General features: G+C 35.3%; 2 protein-coding genes across 2 annotated transcripts; both read left to right on the top strand.

Annotated features, from left to right (window-relative positions):
- Positions 1 to 856: 856 nt before the first annotated feature.
- LOC107795186 (outer envelope protein 80, chloroplastic) lies at positions 857 to 10,501 on the top strand. The gene is made up of 16 exons (XM_016617770.2): positions 857 to 1,591; positions 2,332 to 2,425; positions 2,591 to 2,673; positions 2,779 to 2,873; positions 2,959 to 3,028; positions 4,422 to 4,515; positions 5,314 to 5,398; positions 5,503 to 5,538; positions 6,393 to 6,546; positions 6,625 to 6,759; positions 8,399 to 8,469; positions 8,561 to 8,639; positions 8,740 to 8,855; positions 8,983 to 9,130; positions 9,658 to 9,727; positions 10,248 to 10,501. The coding sequence occupies exons 1-16, from the start codon at positions 968 to 970 to the stop codon at positions 10,400 to 10,402; spliced, it is 2,109 nt and encodes a 702-aa protein (XP_016473256.2). The 5' UTR covers positions 857 to 967; the 3' UTR covers positions 10,403 to 10,501.
- A 903-nt stretch (positions 10,502 to 11,404) lies between these two features.
- On the top strand, positions 11,405 to 12,688 carry LOC107795187 (cytochrome c-type biogenesis protein CcmE homolog, mitochondrial). Its single transcript, XM_016617772.2, has one exon. It carries the CDS (start codon positions 11,572 to 11,574, stop codon positions 12,430 to 12,432), a length of 861 nt encoding a protein of 286 aa, XP_016473258.1. The 5' UTR covers positions 11,405 to 11,571; the 3' UTR covers positions 12,433 to 12,688.
- The last annotated feature ends 5,604 nt before the right edge of the window (positions 12,689 to 18,292 follow it).

Raw genomic sequence — 18,292 nt, 5'->3', positions numbered from 1 at the left:
AATAACCATTTTAAAAATTTCTCTAGCAACTTATGGACATTTTAGACCATTGTCTAAAAAAAAAAGGTTTTAACTCAGCTTTTGCTCATCTGCCACAAATGAGCTTGCACAGAAGTTGGAAAACAGTTTTTAGTTGTGTTTAGTAACAGAAAAGTTGTTGACTAAGCAATAGGTCAAATTTTAAAATTTTAAAACACACAACAATGACACCAATAACTAAAAAGGCTGCTGTTTATTATAACCTCCAATTCTACTATGTGACTACTAATCCTAATCAAGGGGTGAGCATTTTAAGTTTAATATAGTCATTTAGTTAATGCATGAGATAAATTTGACTAGAAATAAATAGCCACACAATTGAGATGCAATTATCATAGTAGTTACTTATTTAGTTAATATGTAGTGATTATTGTTTTTTTCTTCCTATAAAACTTATATAATCAAACCTCTATATAACAGTTTTGTTTGTTCCGATATTTTTTTTTGCTTCTATAGAGAAATGTTGTTATAGAAAACATATATTATAATATAAGATAAAAATTGATTCCGAGAAAAGTTTGACTTTTACAGTGAATGACTGTTATATATGGATGCTGTTATAGAGATGTTTAATTGTATAACCATATCATTTTTTTATTTTTTACTTTTAAAAGTGATAAGTTTCGCTTTGCTAAAATCCGTTAAAAGAAAAAGTGATCCCTACCATAATAATTTGGACAAAATATAAAATTGACTGGTCGACAAAATATATTTACTAACCAATATATATATATATATATATATAAAATATTATGAGTTTATAATATACATAAATACAAAAATATATATACATTTTCTCTAATAATTTTATGTTACTGAATTTTATTGACCAAAAAACATAAAAAGGTGTTTGTCCCCTTCTCCGGTCTCTCATCTTCTTCAACCCCTAAAACCCTAGTTTGTTACAGAGCCAAGTAAACATTCAGCTATGCCCCAAAACGACGACGTTCGCTTCACTTCTTCTTCTCTCAAACTCCCTCTCTTTTCTCCTCCTCTTCAACACCATACCCAAAAAAACCCTTTCTTCACCAATCTCCACTTAATTCTCCAAAATTCCAGTCTCCAAAATCCAATTTTACAAACTTTATCCAAATTCCCACTCCCAAAATTTCACCAAAATTTCAATCCCCAAAATGCAATTCTCCAATTCCTTAAAAAACCCAGAAACATCAACCTATTTAACTGGAATTTACCAAAAACCCCACTCATCTGCTCTGCATCAATGGCATTGACTCAGAGTCAGGTTCAGAACAACCCGGATGACTTACCCGGGTCGACTCAGTTATCGGGCTCGGGCCCGAAAATGGGGAGTGGGAATGAGGAGAGAGTTCTGATTAGTGAGGTATTAGTACGTAACAAGGATGGTGAAGAACTTGAACTGAAGGATTTGGAGAGTGAAGCATTAAATGCGCTTAAAGCGTGTCGGCCCAATTCGGCACTTACTGTACGAGAGGTACAAGAAGACGTGCATAGAATAATTGACAGTGGGTATTTTTGCTCTTGTATGCCTGTTGCTGTTGACACTAGAGATGGTATTCGCTTGGTTTTTCAGGTACATTTTTCTTCAGCTATTACTCCCTCCCCTCCAATTTATGTGCAACATTTTCCTTTTTAAATTGTTCAGGAAAAATGACAGATTTCTATATTTAGAAATAATTTAAATTTAAATTTCCTATACCTTTGATGAGATCAACACAAATGTCTATGCTCACCACAAGTTTTATATCTTATTTAGCTTAAAGAAGAACTAATTGATATGTTATTTAGCTTACAAAAGAACTTATTGATATCTTGTTTAGCTTAAAGGTTGGTTCTTTTAGCAGAAAATGATGAATAAATTGAGATATAAGATATTGCATTGCAATGAAGTGGGAGGAGAACAATGAGGTCTTAGGTTAGAATCCCATCAGCCTAAGCCTGGGTGGGTAGAGTTACTCGGTGCGGCTGTACCTGTGCTGGTGGTGGAATAGTCAAAGTGCGCGCTAGCTAGTCAGGATACAATGTCATAAAAAGAAGAAAAATTATATTGCTTTGACAAGTTAATTTTTTTTTCTCCAGAAATAGTGACATTTCACCTTATTTTTTGAGAGTGTAACAATAGTAGGTAATTATTAGTCTAGGATAAACCAATAAAAGTTGTATTGAATAAAAAGAGTTTCCTTTTTGATACGCAAATGAAGATTGTTTTATATTACTGAAAGTTTCTAAACATTCAAATGCATTCAGAAAATGTATTATTTCCTCACTGTTTGCCATGTGTAAGTGCTTATATCTGTTATGTTTTGGCATAAGGTAGAACCAAACCAGGAGTTCCATGGTCTGGTATGTGAAGGAGCCAATGTGCTTCCAGCAAGGTTTATAGAGGATTCTTTTCGAGATGGATGTGGTACGCCTTCCTTATACTCTTGCTATGCGTCCTGTATTGTCATTTCTTTTCATATGCATGAGCTTCTGTTTTGTATTTGTCTTTCAAGTATATTAAATAATCAGCCTATATCTTACATTCTGTCTAGTATGCAACCCATGCTGTGCTTATTTTCAAGCAATGCAGGAAAAATTGTTAATATCAAGCGGATAGATGAAATAATAAGCTCAATAAATGGTTGGTACATGGAGCGGGGTCTTTTTGGAGCGGTTAGCACTTCACTATGAGAACTGCAGCCTGTTGTTATTATTTTCCCCCCTTTGGATGCCTTTATTTGTGATGTGGGAAATTTGAGTTATCTTATTGTGCTGTAGGTATCAAGTGTAGAGATGCTCTCTGGAGGTATGATTAGGCTAGGAGTTTCTGAAGCAGAGGTGAATAACATAGCCATCCGCTTCCTTGATAGGACGTAAGAACCTTTCTTTCTTATACCTATGCCTTTTGGTGAATACAATTGCTCTTAGCAATGTCTTGCACGTGCTTGCATGTCTCAGTGGTGAGCCAACTGTAGGGAAAACAAGGCCTGAAACTATACTTCGGCAACTTACTACGAAGAAAGGGCAGGTATAGTTAGACTGGCCTTTCCTATTCTAACAGCATTTATTTTTTATTCCTTTAAAAACTTGGTGTTAGAAAATGTCTTTTAATGTACGTCTTTGATACATAGAAACTTTTACAATTTGAAATGAGTTCTTAGCAGTTTTGTGTTTCTATGAGTGTAGTGAATTAAAGTAGGCTAAAGTATGTTAGAGTAGCAAATTTCCTATTATCCCTCTTTCTTTTTTGTTTATGCCCTCTAATATTGCAAAACTTTGATGCTTTGGTAGGAGGCTCATTCTATAGGCTAATATGCTGCTCATTTTTTCCTTGGCAGTTGTCAACTTCAATTTTGGTAAATCAGTAGGAAGTTATAGGTTACAATTCTGTCACCTATTAGAAAGCAAAAAAAAAATCACAGGGAAAAAAAGAAAATGAAAAGATTGCAGTCTTGATCAATAGGTTTGTTTTAATTTCTTCTTTTGGGTTTATCTGAAAGCCCTAAATGTTATAGCTAGCTTTCGCATAAGTTTAGTGTTTTTCCTCTGAATATATATCTGATGTTCCAATTTTCTTATGGTGGCTGATTCATCTCACTAGACAACATTGTTGTTCTAAATGATCGTTCTCCAAATATTTTGTATCACACGTCATTCTAATAAGGGAAGAGTTTTGTACAAAACAATTGATTTCTTTCTGCAAATGGTAACCCCATTTCTAGAGTTTAAGTGTTTCAAAATAATAAGTGAGCTTAACTTCTGCTTGACACGTTTATAAATTCTCTGATTTTTGTTTTCTGAAATTCTACGTTGTGTTAATAGTATCCCAGCATCACTTCGCAGCTCACTTGCATGTCTTAAGCATGCAGCTAGATCTTAAAAAAGATATATGGAAATAAAATGTGTCCAATTGGATTTTTTTGCACCTTCTGATTGAATGATTCCTGTTATCCTAAATTTTGCTGCAAAGGTAGTTGACCTGAACTTTAGTTACTTGGGAAGCATGATAGAGAACGTTAGCATTTAGGCATATTACCCTCCTTCTATCTTCTTTTCCAGACTCTGCTCTTTTATGTCTGTTGCAAATGCGAAAGCTCTAGCTTTTACTAGTTTATCCATTCAAATATTTATTACTAGAAGTCACAAAGTTGGAGAATGTTTTTACCAGTGTATAGCGAGAGGTCCCCTTAATCATGGTTTTCTCATTGAGAGGTCCACATAGTAATGAATATCAAATGACCAAAAGACTCTATCTTACACTTCGCTAGTTCTATAATTTCTTACTTGTGAATTGGCATTAGTGAAATTGCTGATTTTACAAATTGCATGGGAAATTGTCAAATTGTATTCCATCTTTGTTGCGGGGAAATCCGCTATCTTTGTGCTAGTTCGAATGTGAAATTTTGACTATTCTTGTCTAGGTTTACAGCATGCTTCAAGGGAAAAGAGATGTGGACACTGTCTTAGCTATGGGCATTATGGAAGATGTTAGCATTATCCCTCAACCCGCTGGAGGTGATTTAGCGAAGATGGTTTTAACTGTCAAATCATGTCGCACCTCTCTTTGTGCATAACTGCATTTTTATCTTAGTTAAGAGGGGCGTAGCTAGGATGTTTTCTTTTTCTAGTTGGGGTGGGGGAATAGCATTACATAACAGAAATAAAGTATGAAATGACACATAGTATCAAAAGCAAAAAGTATTGTAAGGTATATAGTAAAACATAAGAAAAGAGTGTCCTGGTTAGGAAAATATAGTAACAAACACCATTTCAATTTAGGAGATGTGTTGTGATCAAATGGTGAAACCTATACTTACGCCAAGAATTAGTGTATGGGTTGTAGTCCAAAAAGCTCCTAGTAATTACTTGAACATGGAAGAAAGCCAACCCTTAATTACTAGGAGCCTTTTGGACTGCAACCTGTAAATTAAAGTCTATTTTAACTAGAAAAATAAAAGGCCAAATATAACATGTATTAGATCCAAGAATGAATAAAAATTAAATAAAATTGTGAAATGAGTGGTTAATATTTAGATCTAAGGCATTAGTGGTTACAGCATGATATATCTGTTTGGTAAATTTACAGCCTTATTAATAACTAAAATATTTTTTTGCTTGTGGGTCCTCTTGGTTGCACCTGGTGGCGGACGATGATTAAGCACTATATAGAATGCTGTGCATATAAAAGAGACCATATGCACTACAGAAAGTTTGGTGGTGTCAAGGCCCCTCCTTACCCCTCTGGGCGTTTGCTCTGTATGCTGTAATCTATTGCTCTTTCTGTAAATTAACTTTTTGCATGCAATATTGCAGATACTGGTAAGGTAGACTTAATTATGAATGTTGTTGAGCGTAAAAGTGGGGGTGGTATTTCTGCTGGTGGTGGAATTTCTAGTGGGTATGTGACATTTGAGAAGTTATTATTTTTGAAAACTACTTTCTGTTATAATGTCTCTTTTGGTTGCTTGACTGCCTCTTTAATTGTATGTATTTCAATTTCAGGATCACAAATGGACCCCTTGCTGGATTGATTGGCAGGTACTTTCAGTAGTAGGGAATTCTTTTTGGTGTAGTGTCTTCAACTTTAGGAGATCGTTATTTGGGGTTCTGAACAATCTTGGTCAAGGGTTGACCTTCTTCCATGTTCTTTTAAGATTGTCCAACACTTTGTTGTTTACATTTCTAGGTTGTCTGAATTGAAATTTTTTGTCCTTAACATAAGGATGTGGTTAATCACATTGCCGTACTGGTGAAACCTATACTTATGCCCAGCACGTGAAATTCTTAATTAAATTTAGTTAACATTAGGAAGAACTTTTCAAAAAACTGTTAAGGGTTTAAATTGACTTCTTTTCTCAAAAAAGCAGCTTATTCAGTGGACTACTTAGAAGCACTAAGCTCAATCCCTTGGGGAGCACTTCTGCGAAATCTACTCTATTTCTGCTACTTTTTGGTGCTTCATTTCTAACAAGCTGCAAATATACTCTAAATAGCTTTTCCGTAAACGGAAAAAAGAAGCCGATGTGACTACCTTTTCTTAGAAAAAAGATACGTGGTTCTGGGTTTAGGGAAGTTTTTAGCTCAGACACTTCCAGGAAATAAATTCTTACATGAACTTCAGTATCCCAGCAGCCACAAATTCTTTCTTTATAAAAAATATAAAATTAGAATTCTTACATGGACTTCTGTTAATAGATAGGATAGCTCTTTCAAACAAAGCCTTATCAATATAGGCAGACATCAGCGCTAGTAGTTAACAATACATGCTGAGTATTAGTAGTTTCTATTATATTCAAGATGTGTGCTAATTTTCACATTGAATCCAAAAAGAAAGTTTCACTTTCAAAATCTTTTTCCTAGAGTATGCTGTTCAGTTTATCTTTCCATTTCAGTTGTGCCATATACCACAAAAATCTTTTCGGAAGAAATCAAAAGCTGAATTTGTCACTGGAGCGAGGGCAAATTGACTCACTTTTTCGGATAAACTATACAGATCCATGGATTGAAGGAGATGATAAGAGGACTTCAAGATCAATTATGATACAGGTAATTTAAGATCTACTAAAGCATATGTCATGGCAGTTAGTCAGAGCTCATTTCTATCTGACTTCATATTTTAACTAGAATTCCAGGACGCCTGGCACGCTTGTTCATAATCAACCTGATGGTAGCCTGACGATAGGACGTGTCACGGCTGGGATTGAGTACAGCCGGCCGTTCAGACCAAAGTGGAATGGAACAGCTGGAATCATATTTCAGGTAGCTTATACATTAATGCTGCTGATAATTTATGCACCATCCGCAGAATGATTATCTTACTTTCTGCCATTGGATGGTTTGCATGGTTATAGAGGGAAGCATGGTGATAAAGATCTTTATTGATTTTTGAAGAGTGTGAAAGTTGATTTTCTAGTGTCCAACTGACATTGAGTTGAAATGGCGACTCCAAGAGAATGAGAATTTCTGCCTGTGAGAAACTCAACTCTTGTTTCCAAAAGGCCCGAAGAGAGATGTATTTGGTGTCAACAATCAAAATGTGTAGAGACCCTCTCATCCATGTAGCCTGTACAGGATATCCTAGCATGAAATTTACTGCATGCGGGAGGAAACCCTAATTCTTGTCGAGTTGGGAATTTCTAGGATGGGGTTATTTAGCAATTAAAAGTTTTGAATTTTCATCTTGAGTTATTCGTAAAATTTCATTGAATTGGTATTGTTTCAGGGACTAAAGGGGATCTCTACTACCTAAACTTTGGAGTATTCATTCTAAAAGATAAACATTAAATGTGCTTTATCCAAGAAAAAAAAACCACATCTAATAAAAAGATGAATGTTAAATGTGATTGTGCATTATATTTACATTGTTACCAAGTAATTTTGGTGATTGTATTGTGGTCCTACTACAATGCTGTCACCAATTAGAATCATCCAAAACCTTTTCAATTCTCCACTTAGACTAATTCTTTTGCAAGACGAAAACGAATAGATAATTGGGCATGAATAAGCGCCTTTCTTATAAAAGCCTTACGAGTTGTTTAAACATTTGTCTGAATATTGGTATGTCAGGCTGCTAGTAAAGTTTATAATTCATTTTGAAACTTGTGAAAGGGGTGTCATCTATTATCTTCTTATTTACTATTAGGGTTGATTATGCGCTCTGTTGACTTTCGGAAACAGCCTCTCTACCCCTTTGGGGGTAGGGGTAAGGTCTGCGTACACTCTACCCTCCCCAGACCCCGCTTGTGGGATTATACTGGGTTGTTGTTGTTGTATGCGCTCTGTTGAATGTGGATATCAAATAAGTGTAATATCTGGCTAGGATGGGGGTATTATCACGTGGGATGACCTTCTGCATATTTGAAAATTTTTTCTAATAGCTTTTAGAAGTTCATAAATATTTTACAATAAATGAACTCGAGAAGAAAATGCTACGGAAGAGTCTGATAGTTAGGATGAGTCATCTGACCTTCGTAGTAAGAATATTTGAGGTTTTGGATGTAATCACCGTCATGTCAATGCATTTAATTACTGGTGGAAAACCTGGAAATAAAGAGCATATTTCGGAGTGATGAGTTCAGAGGCAACTTTACTCTAGCAAAAAGAGGAGAAAAAAATATCACTTGTGCTTAGCGATGTAACGATAGCAAGTCCTAGGAATAATTTGAGTTATTTATGCAATAATCAGCAGAAGATGGGCATGAATAGTTTGAATAATATTTTCCGCCATAAGATTGCACTGTAAGAACTAAGAGTGTGCCAAGGAGGATGAAAACTCTTTTCTCGTTTCTAGTCTTGGGGCATCAGTGGAGTTTTTTAATCATTTCCAGTGTCTGACATCCTTTATTTCCCATTTCTGTTAATGCCTTTGCTACTTGTCCTTCCTATTTGAATTTCTCAGCGTGCTGGTGCTCGGGATGACAAAGGGAATCCTATTATAAGGGACTACTACAGTAGTCCACTTACTGCTAGGTATATATTGTTAATGGTTTATGCTGCCTAAAGTGTTGTTATATCTGGCCATAAGAAATTGTCCAATATGTTTCTTTCTGAACTGCTGCAGTGGCAACACTCACGATGATATGTTGCTTGCCAAACTTGAAACTGTCTATACTGGTTCTGGTGACCCTGGTTCTTCGGTGGTCAGTTTTCTAATATTCTGCCAGACTCCTTGTCTAGTGAATAAACAGATAGAAAGAATTCTTGATGTACTCCAAACTTGTTTACCCTGCTGTTTTGCAGTTCGTTTTCAATATGGAGCAAGGGCTTCCTGTGTGGTCAGAGTGGCTAGGTTTCAACAGAGTCAATGCTCGTGCTAGAAAAGGAGTCTTATTAGGTCCTATGCGTCTTCTCGGAAGGTACATTCTCCATTATTTTGTGAGGACTAGCTAGAAAGATGTTAAATTCGGCTGCTCTTCCTTCAACTGTATCCTTTATAAATTCCTCTAAATTAAGTTGCTGGCTATTGTGAGTTTCCTTTTGCAGCTTCTCTGGTGGTCATGTGGTAGGAAATTTTCCGCCTCATGAAGCATTTGCCATTGGTGGAACCAATAGTGTGAGAGGATATGAAGAAGGCGCAGTTGGCTCAGGCCGGTCTTATGTTGTTGGCTGTGGAGAAATTTCATTCCCTCTGGTAAGTGGAGGCAGTTGGAAACTATAATCTGATAGTTCAACACACCTCTCCAGATATTGGTGGTTTTCACTATCTCTCTAATCTATCCCGATGATGCTGGTGCTATCTCATCTCTACCAAGATTGCTGTTGCTAAAGTTCATTGATTTTTAGACCCCTCTCTATATGGGCGTCTTTCCCTACAATTTATTAGATCTCTCTTTCTCTGTCTCCTTCTCCCTCTACTTTGGTTTTTGTTAACGATAGGGTTCTGGCCAACTTATACACACCTCGATTATGCCACCCGATAGCTGCATCCTACCAGCGGTACAAATATCACCAACTTTATCCATCAGTACTTAGGTAGATGGAAGAATATTTCCAAACGGTTTTTGCCTCTACTATTAACCCTAGTCTCCCATGGTCTTCATTCCAGCTTCATCCTCTGTTAAGCTATACGTTCCTTACAATATTAGTTCTCTGCTAAACGTCTTTGACTTGAATACTGTATGCTATCATCTTTCTTATCATATTCCCCGTCTTCTGCAGATGGGGCCATTAGAAGGGGCAGTATTTGCTGATTATGGCACAGATCTTGGTTCTGGTCCAAGTGTTCCTGGTATGTATCTCTGGTCTGATGTTTGCTTTTGGCTAACCCCCCTCCCCCTAAAAAAAGTTTTTTTTTGCTTAAACATAAGTATCAGAGTATACTACAATGTTTAATCTTTTCTGATGGCAGGAGTAGTCTAACTTCGACCAGATTGATAGAATAAGCATCCATACTTGTGGGATAATAGGCAACTTAGAGAGGCAAAATTAGTGCATTAAATTTTGACCTGTTCAACCTGCCCAAGTTTGAGGAGCTTCATAACCCTCCCATTTATTAACTCAGCCGATTTTGACCCGCCAAAATCCAGTCCAATCAGCCCATTTGACACCTTTGTAGGCAACATCCGCTAAATTCACAAATATGAAGGGAACTATAAACTAAATTGTCTATTCAATCTCAGTATCAAAATTTATCTACTTGACTAAGGCTCCATTGACAAGCACTCTACTCAAGTCAGTTTAAATCTGGGGGATTTGACATATATTACACTTTGGCATGCTTTTAATTCAATATTGTTTTTCCTTAACAGGTGATCCTGCTGGACCAAGGCGAAAACCTGGAAGTGGATATGGATGTGGAGTTGGTATTCGCGTAGACTCGCCATTAGGACCTCTAAGACTGGAGTATGCCTTCAATGACCAGAGGACTGGGAGATTTCACTTTGGTGTTGGCCTTAGGAACTGATGCTTACTATAGTCCTTACTTGTTTATTGACATTTATTATATCATCTTATTTTTTGGTTTGCCTTCTTAGGTTATAATTCATCTACATCTCTTTTGCAACCTGCATCTTCTAAATCTATAATGCATGTCATTGTAGGGATAGATTTCTAGGTGTGTTTTAGCCTTTTAGGTGTAGAAATGACACAAGGTAGCCACTCCAAAGCGCTGCCATTTAGGAATTAGCCATTGCGTCCTGAATTTCAGTTTTTCAGTTCAATTTTTCAGGACAAAATAAGTACTGACTAGTCCCTAAATAGCATCCCTTAAATTGGCTATCTGTGCACTTGTCCCCTTTTAGGTAGTAACAAAGACCCGCCAGATTTTATTCTATTTTTTAAAATTCCTTATCATCATTTTGGGACAAAATTAAAGAACAAATTTCAGTCATTGATGATACATATTTGACTCATGGCATTAATGAAGACATGAAAAAAAAAAGACGAGCAAAAACTCGCCAATTTTATAATTTCTTTATTATTATTTTGGAATAATTAGAGACCAAATTCAGTTATTGAAGATATACAATTTACACATGGCACCAATAAAAACATTTTAAAAGAAAGAAGGCAAGAACAAAGACCCGTCAATTCTATAAATTCTAAAATTCTTCATCATTATTTTGGCATAACTAAAGGACATTTTCAGCCATTTAAGATACACATTCCGAGATGTTAGTTTGGAGACAAATTATGGAAAAATGACTTGTTTATGTGATAGTGAGTAATATATGAATTGTTATACCGTAAATAAATTTTGAAAAAATTGTTATGCAACAACAATAATTACAAATCTCCCCAGTCTAATCCCATAAATATGGTACCTCTATTTTGTAAAGATAGAAAAACTATTTTTATAAGATAACCGAAGTAAAATAATAAGATAATAAAATAACTCAAATAAAATAATAAAATAATAAGATAATCGAATATTAATAGGTAGCGATAGAAATTTAAGGAAAAAGAAAATAGGGGTGAATTGCAACCTCTTTGACCGCACGCTCTTCTTCTAAATTCTCCTTTTCGCCACCTTCTACATTCTTCTAAAGCTAACAACTTTACAAATTCCTTTAAACCCTATAACCCCAATTTCCTCTCCTTTTGAGAAATTCCACAATAAATAAATAAATTTCAATGGCTTCAAATCTCACTTCTCGTTTAGCTTCTCGTCTAGCTTCCCGTCTCCTCCGTTCCGCCGTCACTACCGGCGCCGCCGCCACGACCACCACCACTCTCCCCAAATCCCACCCTTTAATTTCACTCCTCCACCGCCAATCACAGCCCTTAAATTTTTCCCGTTTCAACCCTAACCAACCCCTTTTCACCCTCCGATCCTTCTCCACACTCTCCCGGCCCGCTAAATCCCACAGATCAGCCCGACCCGATATCGGAGCCCGAGCCCGACAACTCCAAACCCGGCGCCTCTGGACTTACGCTATCACATTCAGTTGCATAGCTGGATTCATAGTAATAGTCCTTAACCAATTCCAAGACCAGCTTGTATTTTACGTAACACCTACAGACGCACTATCACAACACTCACAAAACCCTACAAAATCAAAATTCCGACTCGGCGGATTAGTATTAGAAAACAGTGTAACACCAATCCCTAATTCACCTGAAATGGAATTTGTGATTACTGATTTGATTACTGATATTTTGGTTAAGTATGACGGGTCGTTGCCCGATCTTTTTAGGGAAGGGCATTCTGTTGTAGTTGAAGGGTTTGTAAAGCCGTTTACGGAGGAGATGAAGAAGAAAGAAAGTGGGATTTTGAGTGAGAAGAAGTTAGAGGTGACGAAAAAGGCGAGGGGCGGGGATTGTTATTTTGCAGCTACGGAAGTGTTGGCGAAACACGACGAGAAGTATATGCCACCTGAAGTTGCAAATGCACTTGAGAAGAATAAGCAGTTGCTGCTTAGTCAGCAGATGGAAGGAAATGAAAAAGAGGGGGATGGTGATACTGCAGCACCGCCAGCTACAGCAGGGGCGTAAGGGTAAAAAATCTAATTAATTTTTTTTTTTGGAAATGATGGAGTTTTCTTAAAGTTACAATTTTGACTATACTATTGTTTTAGATTAAATTGAAGGAAGACAGGAAAGTTAAGGGATATATAGGTGGTTTATTGAGGCTATATGATGAATTTTGTTGTCATAGTGTTTGATTTCATATTGTACTAACCCTGTGAAATGGGGTTTGAGTTTAGAATTTTTGGGATACTGAATAAATGAAAGAAATTATTTTTTATGACATTGGATGTTTGTAATTCTTATTGTTTACACTCGATGTAGTGGACATTGATGAAAAAAATCGAGAGGTCGTTGATTACGGATTCTGGTAAAACTTGTAATTGATTTTTTTGGGGAAAATGATAGAGTTCTGTTAAAGTTTCAATCTTAATTGTACTACTAACTCTTTTACATTAGATTGAAGGAACTCAGTAAAATGATGTGTAGTTGGTTAATTGAGTTTATATAGTGAAATTTATTGTTGTAGTGAATGGGGCTTTTTGATTTCATGTCTTGTACTAACCCTGAGAAATGTGGTTTCAGTTTAGAATTTTTGGAATATTAGTGAATAAGTGACAGGAATTATTGTTCATGACATTGGATATTTGTAATTCTTTTGTCTAAACTCAGTGTAGAGGACATTGATGAAAAGAAATAGAGAATAAATCACTTCTGAGTTTCTTGTCCATGTTTCTTTTAATATAGTGCAGCTTTATTTTACTCGAACAGCATTATTGGTGTCTCCAGATTTCATTTTGTTATGTGTATTGATAGCCAGAGTGTTAAGTTTTTGTTATTTTCTTACGTGACTCTGCACATAGTGTACTTGCTTTTGATGGCAACAACCACACCAGGAATCTATCTTTTACAAATATAGCACTAGAAGCATTGTGGTGATTCATGTTTTTATATGATCATGTTACAAGGAACAGCGATGCGTGTATGCAAGAATTTCTAGGCTTCGCTTTGTAGAATTTTGGGTGCGGAAAAAACTAGGATAGGTAAAGTTTAAGGTTCTGGAATAGGTAAATGGTTCTACGTTTCGGAGACACTTACGGGGTAGAATTGTAGACATGTTTAGGTATTTGATGGGGCTCTGGACATGCTTACTGCTGGCTAACTAGAAACTAGTTATTCAACAAGTGTAACCAACCAAGAAAAGCAAGACATTCAAATTTTAAGGACAGAAGCTTTTAAGTTTTGGAGGCCATTTATGGGTAGAATTCTGGACGTGTTTTTGGTTCTATGATGGGGCGCTAGTCATGCTGACTGCTGGCTAATTAGAAGCTAGTTACCCAATGTTAATGCCAAAGAAGGAAAACAGGGTATTTCATTTTGACAGGGCAAAGCTTCTAAATATTGGGGTCCATTATTGGTAGAATTGTTGACATATTTTTATCTTTAATGGGCTCTAGTCATGCTGACCTCTGGATAATTAGAAACAAGTTACCTAGTTTGTAAACTGAAGAGGAAAACACAATATTATTCTGATAGGCAGATGGTTTGATGGTGATTCAGTGAAAAAGAAATCTGGAACCAAAGTTTGCTAGTTTTGGATGCCATTATGGGTAGAAAATGGGGCTCTAGTCATGCTGTCCGCTGGCTAATCAGAAACGAGTTGAATACTGTAAACTGAATAAGGAAAAACACATACTCACTTTGGATAGGCTAATGGTCTGATGGTGATTGAAAGTTGAGAAAGAAAATCTGGAACCCCAAGGGCTGTAAGTTTTGGATGTCAGCCATCATGGATGGAATTCTTTACGTGTTTTGGGTCTTTGATGGGCGTCTAGTCATGCTGGTCGGTGGCTAATTAGAAACATGTTATGCAATGGTGAATTGTTGCAGGAAACAGCTATTAAATTTTAATAGGCCAGTGGTTAGTTATCAGAAAAATAGGAAATGATTGACTGGTGGTTCAGAGGTGCCCAAAATATATTTTAAAAAAAAAGAAAAGCAAAGCTTCTATGCTAATGTATGCCATTATGGTAGAATTCAGGACCAGTAGTTCAGGTCGTTGATTATATGATTTAGATGTTCAAATTTGAGCTTAACTGGAAAGAGTCGCGAATGAATTTGTTGATGGATTATATCTTAAAATGAACTCCTAGTGATTGCTATCCATCGGATTGTCTGTTGATATCCTGAAATGTTCTGGATCAAATGCATATCTTCTTAAAAGAACATGCTCCTAGGAGATCTTCGGTTTGTGCTTCTTGACTTGATTTGCGGTATTTTTTATCTATCTTTTTTTCTTTTCAAATATTGTAATAAAGTGCTTTATGTTATAAATATATTATATTATGAATAAATATATTATATTATGGATGTTCATTTAGAACTCCGCTGTAAATAAGCTTCATGAATAAGCCTATCCATATGGGACTCCGCCGTAAATATATTTATCTATTTAGTACTCTATTGGAAATAAGTCTCCCGAAGAAGCTTATCCTTTCGGTACTCCGTTATGGATAAATATTACCTCTGGTAGAAGATTTTCTATATCTGGTATAGTAGTAGCTTGCAGTAGCAGCTTACACAACAACTTCCTTTCTTCTATAAATAGAGGAGAATTCAGTTCATTATGTACATGAGTTTGAAGTTGAATAATATATCAATCTCTCTATATTTGTTTTCGGTTTATTTACTTTACAGTCTTTATTTTATAATACGTTATCATCACTACCTGACTGTGAGGCAACATATTGCCCTTGTGCGTGGTCAAACCGAGTTCATTCAGAGCATTTAGAAGAAGATTACATCCTTGGAGTGGTGAACATTACGTTGGTTTTGTTAATTTCCAACTCTATGAAGAGATAAATCCTTTTGCTGTCATTTCTCAAAGATAAGGCTTATTAATTTATAATTTTAATTTGATTTCCTTCGTGAGCTTGAAAAATTATGCTTATTATCTATGTCCATCACGTGCTAATTCTAAGCAACTAGTGATGCGGGGCTTGCAGGTATATTGTGATTTGAAATACAAATTTGAAGGCTAAGAAGACAATGGATATTGAATCAACTTGCTATGTTACGTGCTCTGTATACGTATTAGCATATAACAACTATTTTTTTATATACTTGTTTTCATCATGTTGTCATCTCCATAAAAGATTACAAAGTGAATAACAATGCAGATCCATCTAAACTCCAGCAGAGTTTATGAGAAATATATAATTACCATCAGTGGTAATATTTCCTAAGTCTCGTTATGACTTAACTTCATGGTTCACTTGAACTCCAGCAGAGTACGACCACCAGAAGCGGCTATGTTTCATATATCTTATTGTAACTAAATTTTGTTAAGTACCAGAAGTGTTATGTGCCTATGACCACCAGAAGTGATAATTTAGGCTTGCTATGGTTACAATGAAGATAATATTAATCCATTTCCTGAAGTGAAAATTCTCTATATAGAGAAAATTCTCTATATTATATTCATACCTCGATTTGTTTCTGAAGTAGCAAATATCTTAAAAGAGGTTCGAAGAATCACAATTTGATGTGATTATGCACGTTCAGATAATTATGTTCTATCTCCTGAAGGAAGAGAACTTTTGATAATATTAATCCATTCCCTGAAGTGAATGTGACCGTATTAAATATGAACGCGCCCTTGATGTAAATATATTACGATTCACCTCCAGAAGAGGTAATACGATTGAGAGAATATATTCTCAATATTTTATATTTCAAATTTCTCCTGAAGTAGTAAATAATTAAAATTTCCTCCTGAAGGAGGAAAATATTATGTAGTGATAAAAAAAATATCAAAATTCTTAATTTTCGTCATTTATAAATTTAGAATTGTCTTTATATTGTTCATTTGATTATGATTTTCTCTCATGACACCAGAAGTGTCTGAACAATATTTGGTAGTACAAAATTTATCAAAAGCTCTTCAAGATCTAACTGTTTGTCGAGAAGACACATGACACCAGTAGTGTCAGATAAATATTAGATTGTGGATAATAAATAAAGGCTCTAGAAGAGCTTATATACAAACATGTTATTCATATTATATGAATATGGTCAAAATATATGTTATAGTAAACCCGAAATTTACTAATAAATGACTATCATATTGAGACTACAAATGACTAGAAGATTAAAAATCTGCATATTTTCACAATCATAGGGGGTAAAATAATATGTATGTGAGAAGTGACCCGCCTTATTCTTTAATTTGTACTATATCATGTATCACAGTAAATCGGAAGCTTACTAATGCAAAAGCAGCCACAGTAAATCAGGAGTTTTACTGAGGCAAAAGTAGCTACTGTAAACGAGAAATTTAGTAATACAAAAGTAGCCACAGTAAATCAGAAGTTTACTGATGCAAAAGTTTATGCCATAGTAAACCAGAAGTTTACTTAGAGATAGCACATGCCATGATAAACTTGAAGTTTTCATTTGTCATTTTTAAATGAGCTATTTGAGAGTTCAAATAAGCATATACTGAAGAACTAAAAGATTCTTCAAGAATTCTCGTGTTGCTTGTTCTCATAATAAATTGATTATACCAGCTAAAGTTGGGACTAAAATTCCTGAATTCTAGAATATATAAAAGGTGAATATGGGCACATTCACCTATCATGTGAACCACTTATAGATGCATATATGAGATGGTTACACGTGCGTTTATTGTCAACCTACAATTTGGCATTTGAAATTGCTTTTCTTAATTAAGAGCATAATTTTCAGATTATGAAATCAAGATAGTTCATCTTGATGATGTTGGTTTATATCCTAGCTAGTTTAGCATTGAATATCTCATATTAATGGCTAAACTATTGATTATGAGAACAAAACTTCATGTGTTGGTCTAAAATTTTCTAGATTGCATACAACATCACCTGCATGTATCAGACCAACAAAATATGATAAGTCCTCCCCTCACAATTGGTTTATGATCAAAAACCAAATATTTTTACTATCTAATAACTTTTGATATGTGGTATATGATTAATTTCTCTACCACAATGCACAAAGATAGGTTTCCCAAAGAAGATTGGGGATATGTGTTAGTTTTTCTAACATTTGGGGGATGGAATAAACAGCTGAAAAATGTGCTATATGAATCGAATTATCATTAATATGATCCTCACTTAGAAGATAATTCAAGTCAAATGCGAGAAGCATTTGCTGATCCAAAATTAAATATCATATTTCAGCTGCAAATGCTCCTATTAAAATTAAAGTCCCCGAAGGATAAAGTTTAATGTACGCATGAAGCGTAGTAAATCGATCGATTCCCAAGGTAACAATTCTTGAAAAATGATAGGAGCAAATGATTAAAATGATCATAATGAGGAGGAAACGAGCTCTAGAAGAGCCCACAAAATAACATTTCATGAAACTCCAGACGAAGTTGAGGTACCTGAAAATAAAGAAAGTGATGAGATCTCAACAAGTTATGTCGCTTAGGAACCGATACAAAATGATCGTCGACGATATATTTGATACAATATAGTTCACAATATTATAAAAGATTGTGAGGGTCAGACCTGTAGTCCAGACATTTGAAGATGTCATGCCTTCTAAATGCAAGTCATAACCTATATGTCTCATTTTATTAAGTCTATATAAAGATCCCTGGAGGATTTAAAATGCCCGAAGCATATAGTTCAAAGTATCGTGAAATGTACTCAATCAGATTACAAAGATCTTTGTACGGTTTAAATCAATCTGGGCGCATGTGATATAATCGCCTCAGTGCATATTTGCTGAAAGAAGGTTACATAAATGATGTTATTTGTCCATGTATTTTTATAAAGAAAATGACATCAGAATTTGTTATACTTGTTGTTTATGTTGATGACATAAATCTTGTTGGAACTCCAGA

This window comes from Nicotiana tabacum, chromosome 9 (genome assembly GCF_000715075.1).
Source record: "Nicotiana tabacum cultivar K326 chromosome 9, ASM71507v2, whole genome shotgun sequence".
In the NCBI taxonomy this organism is placed as follows: domain Eukaryota; kingdom Viridiplantae; phylum Streptophyta; class Magnoliopsida; order Solanales; family Solanaceae; genus Nicotiana; species Nicotiana tabacum.
Note: the sequence above shows the minus strand (reverse complement) of the source record. Positions and strands in the feature narration are given on the sequence as shown.

Excerpts from the sequence above, each read along its gene's own strand:
- LOC107795187 (XM_016617772.2), top strand. The coding sequence starts at position 11,572 with ATGGCTTCAAATCTCACTTCTCGTTTAGCTTCTCGTCTAGCTTCCCGT.
- LOC107795186 (XM_016617770.2), top strand. The coding sequence starts at position 968 with ATGCCCCAAAACGACGACGTTCGCTTCACTTCTTCTTCTCTCAAACTC. Across the intron at positions 5,399-5,502 it reads GGTGGTGGAATTTCTAGTGG|GATCACAAATGGACCCCTTG; the intron begins GTATGTGACATT and ends TTTCAATTTCAG. Across the intron at positions 6,547-6,624 it reads CAAGATCAATTATGATACAG|AATTCCAGGACGCCTGGCAC; the intron begins GTAATTTAAGAT and ends TATTTTAACTAG.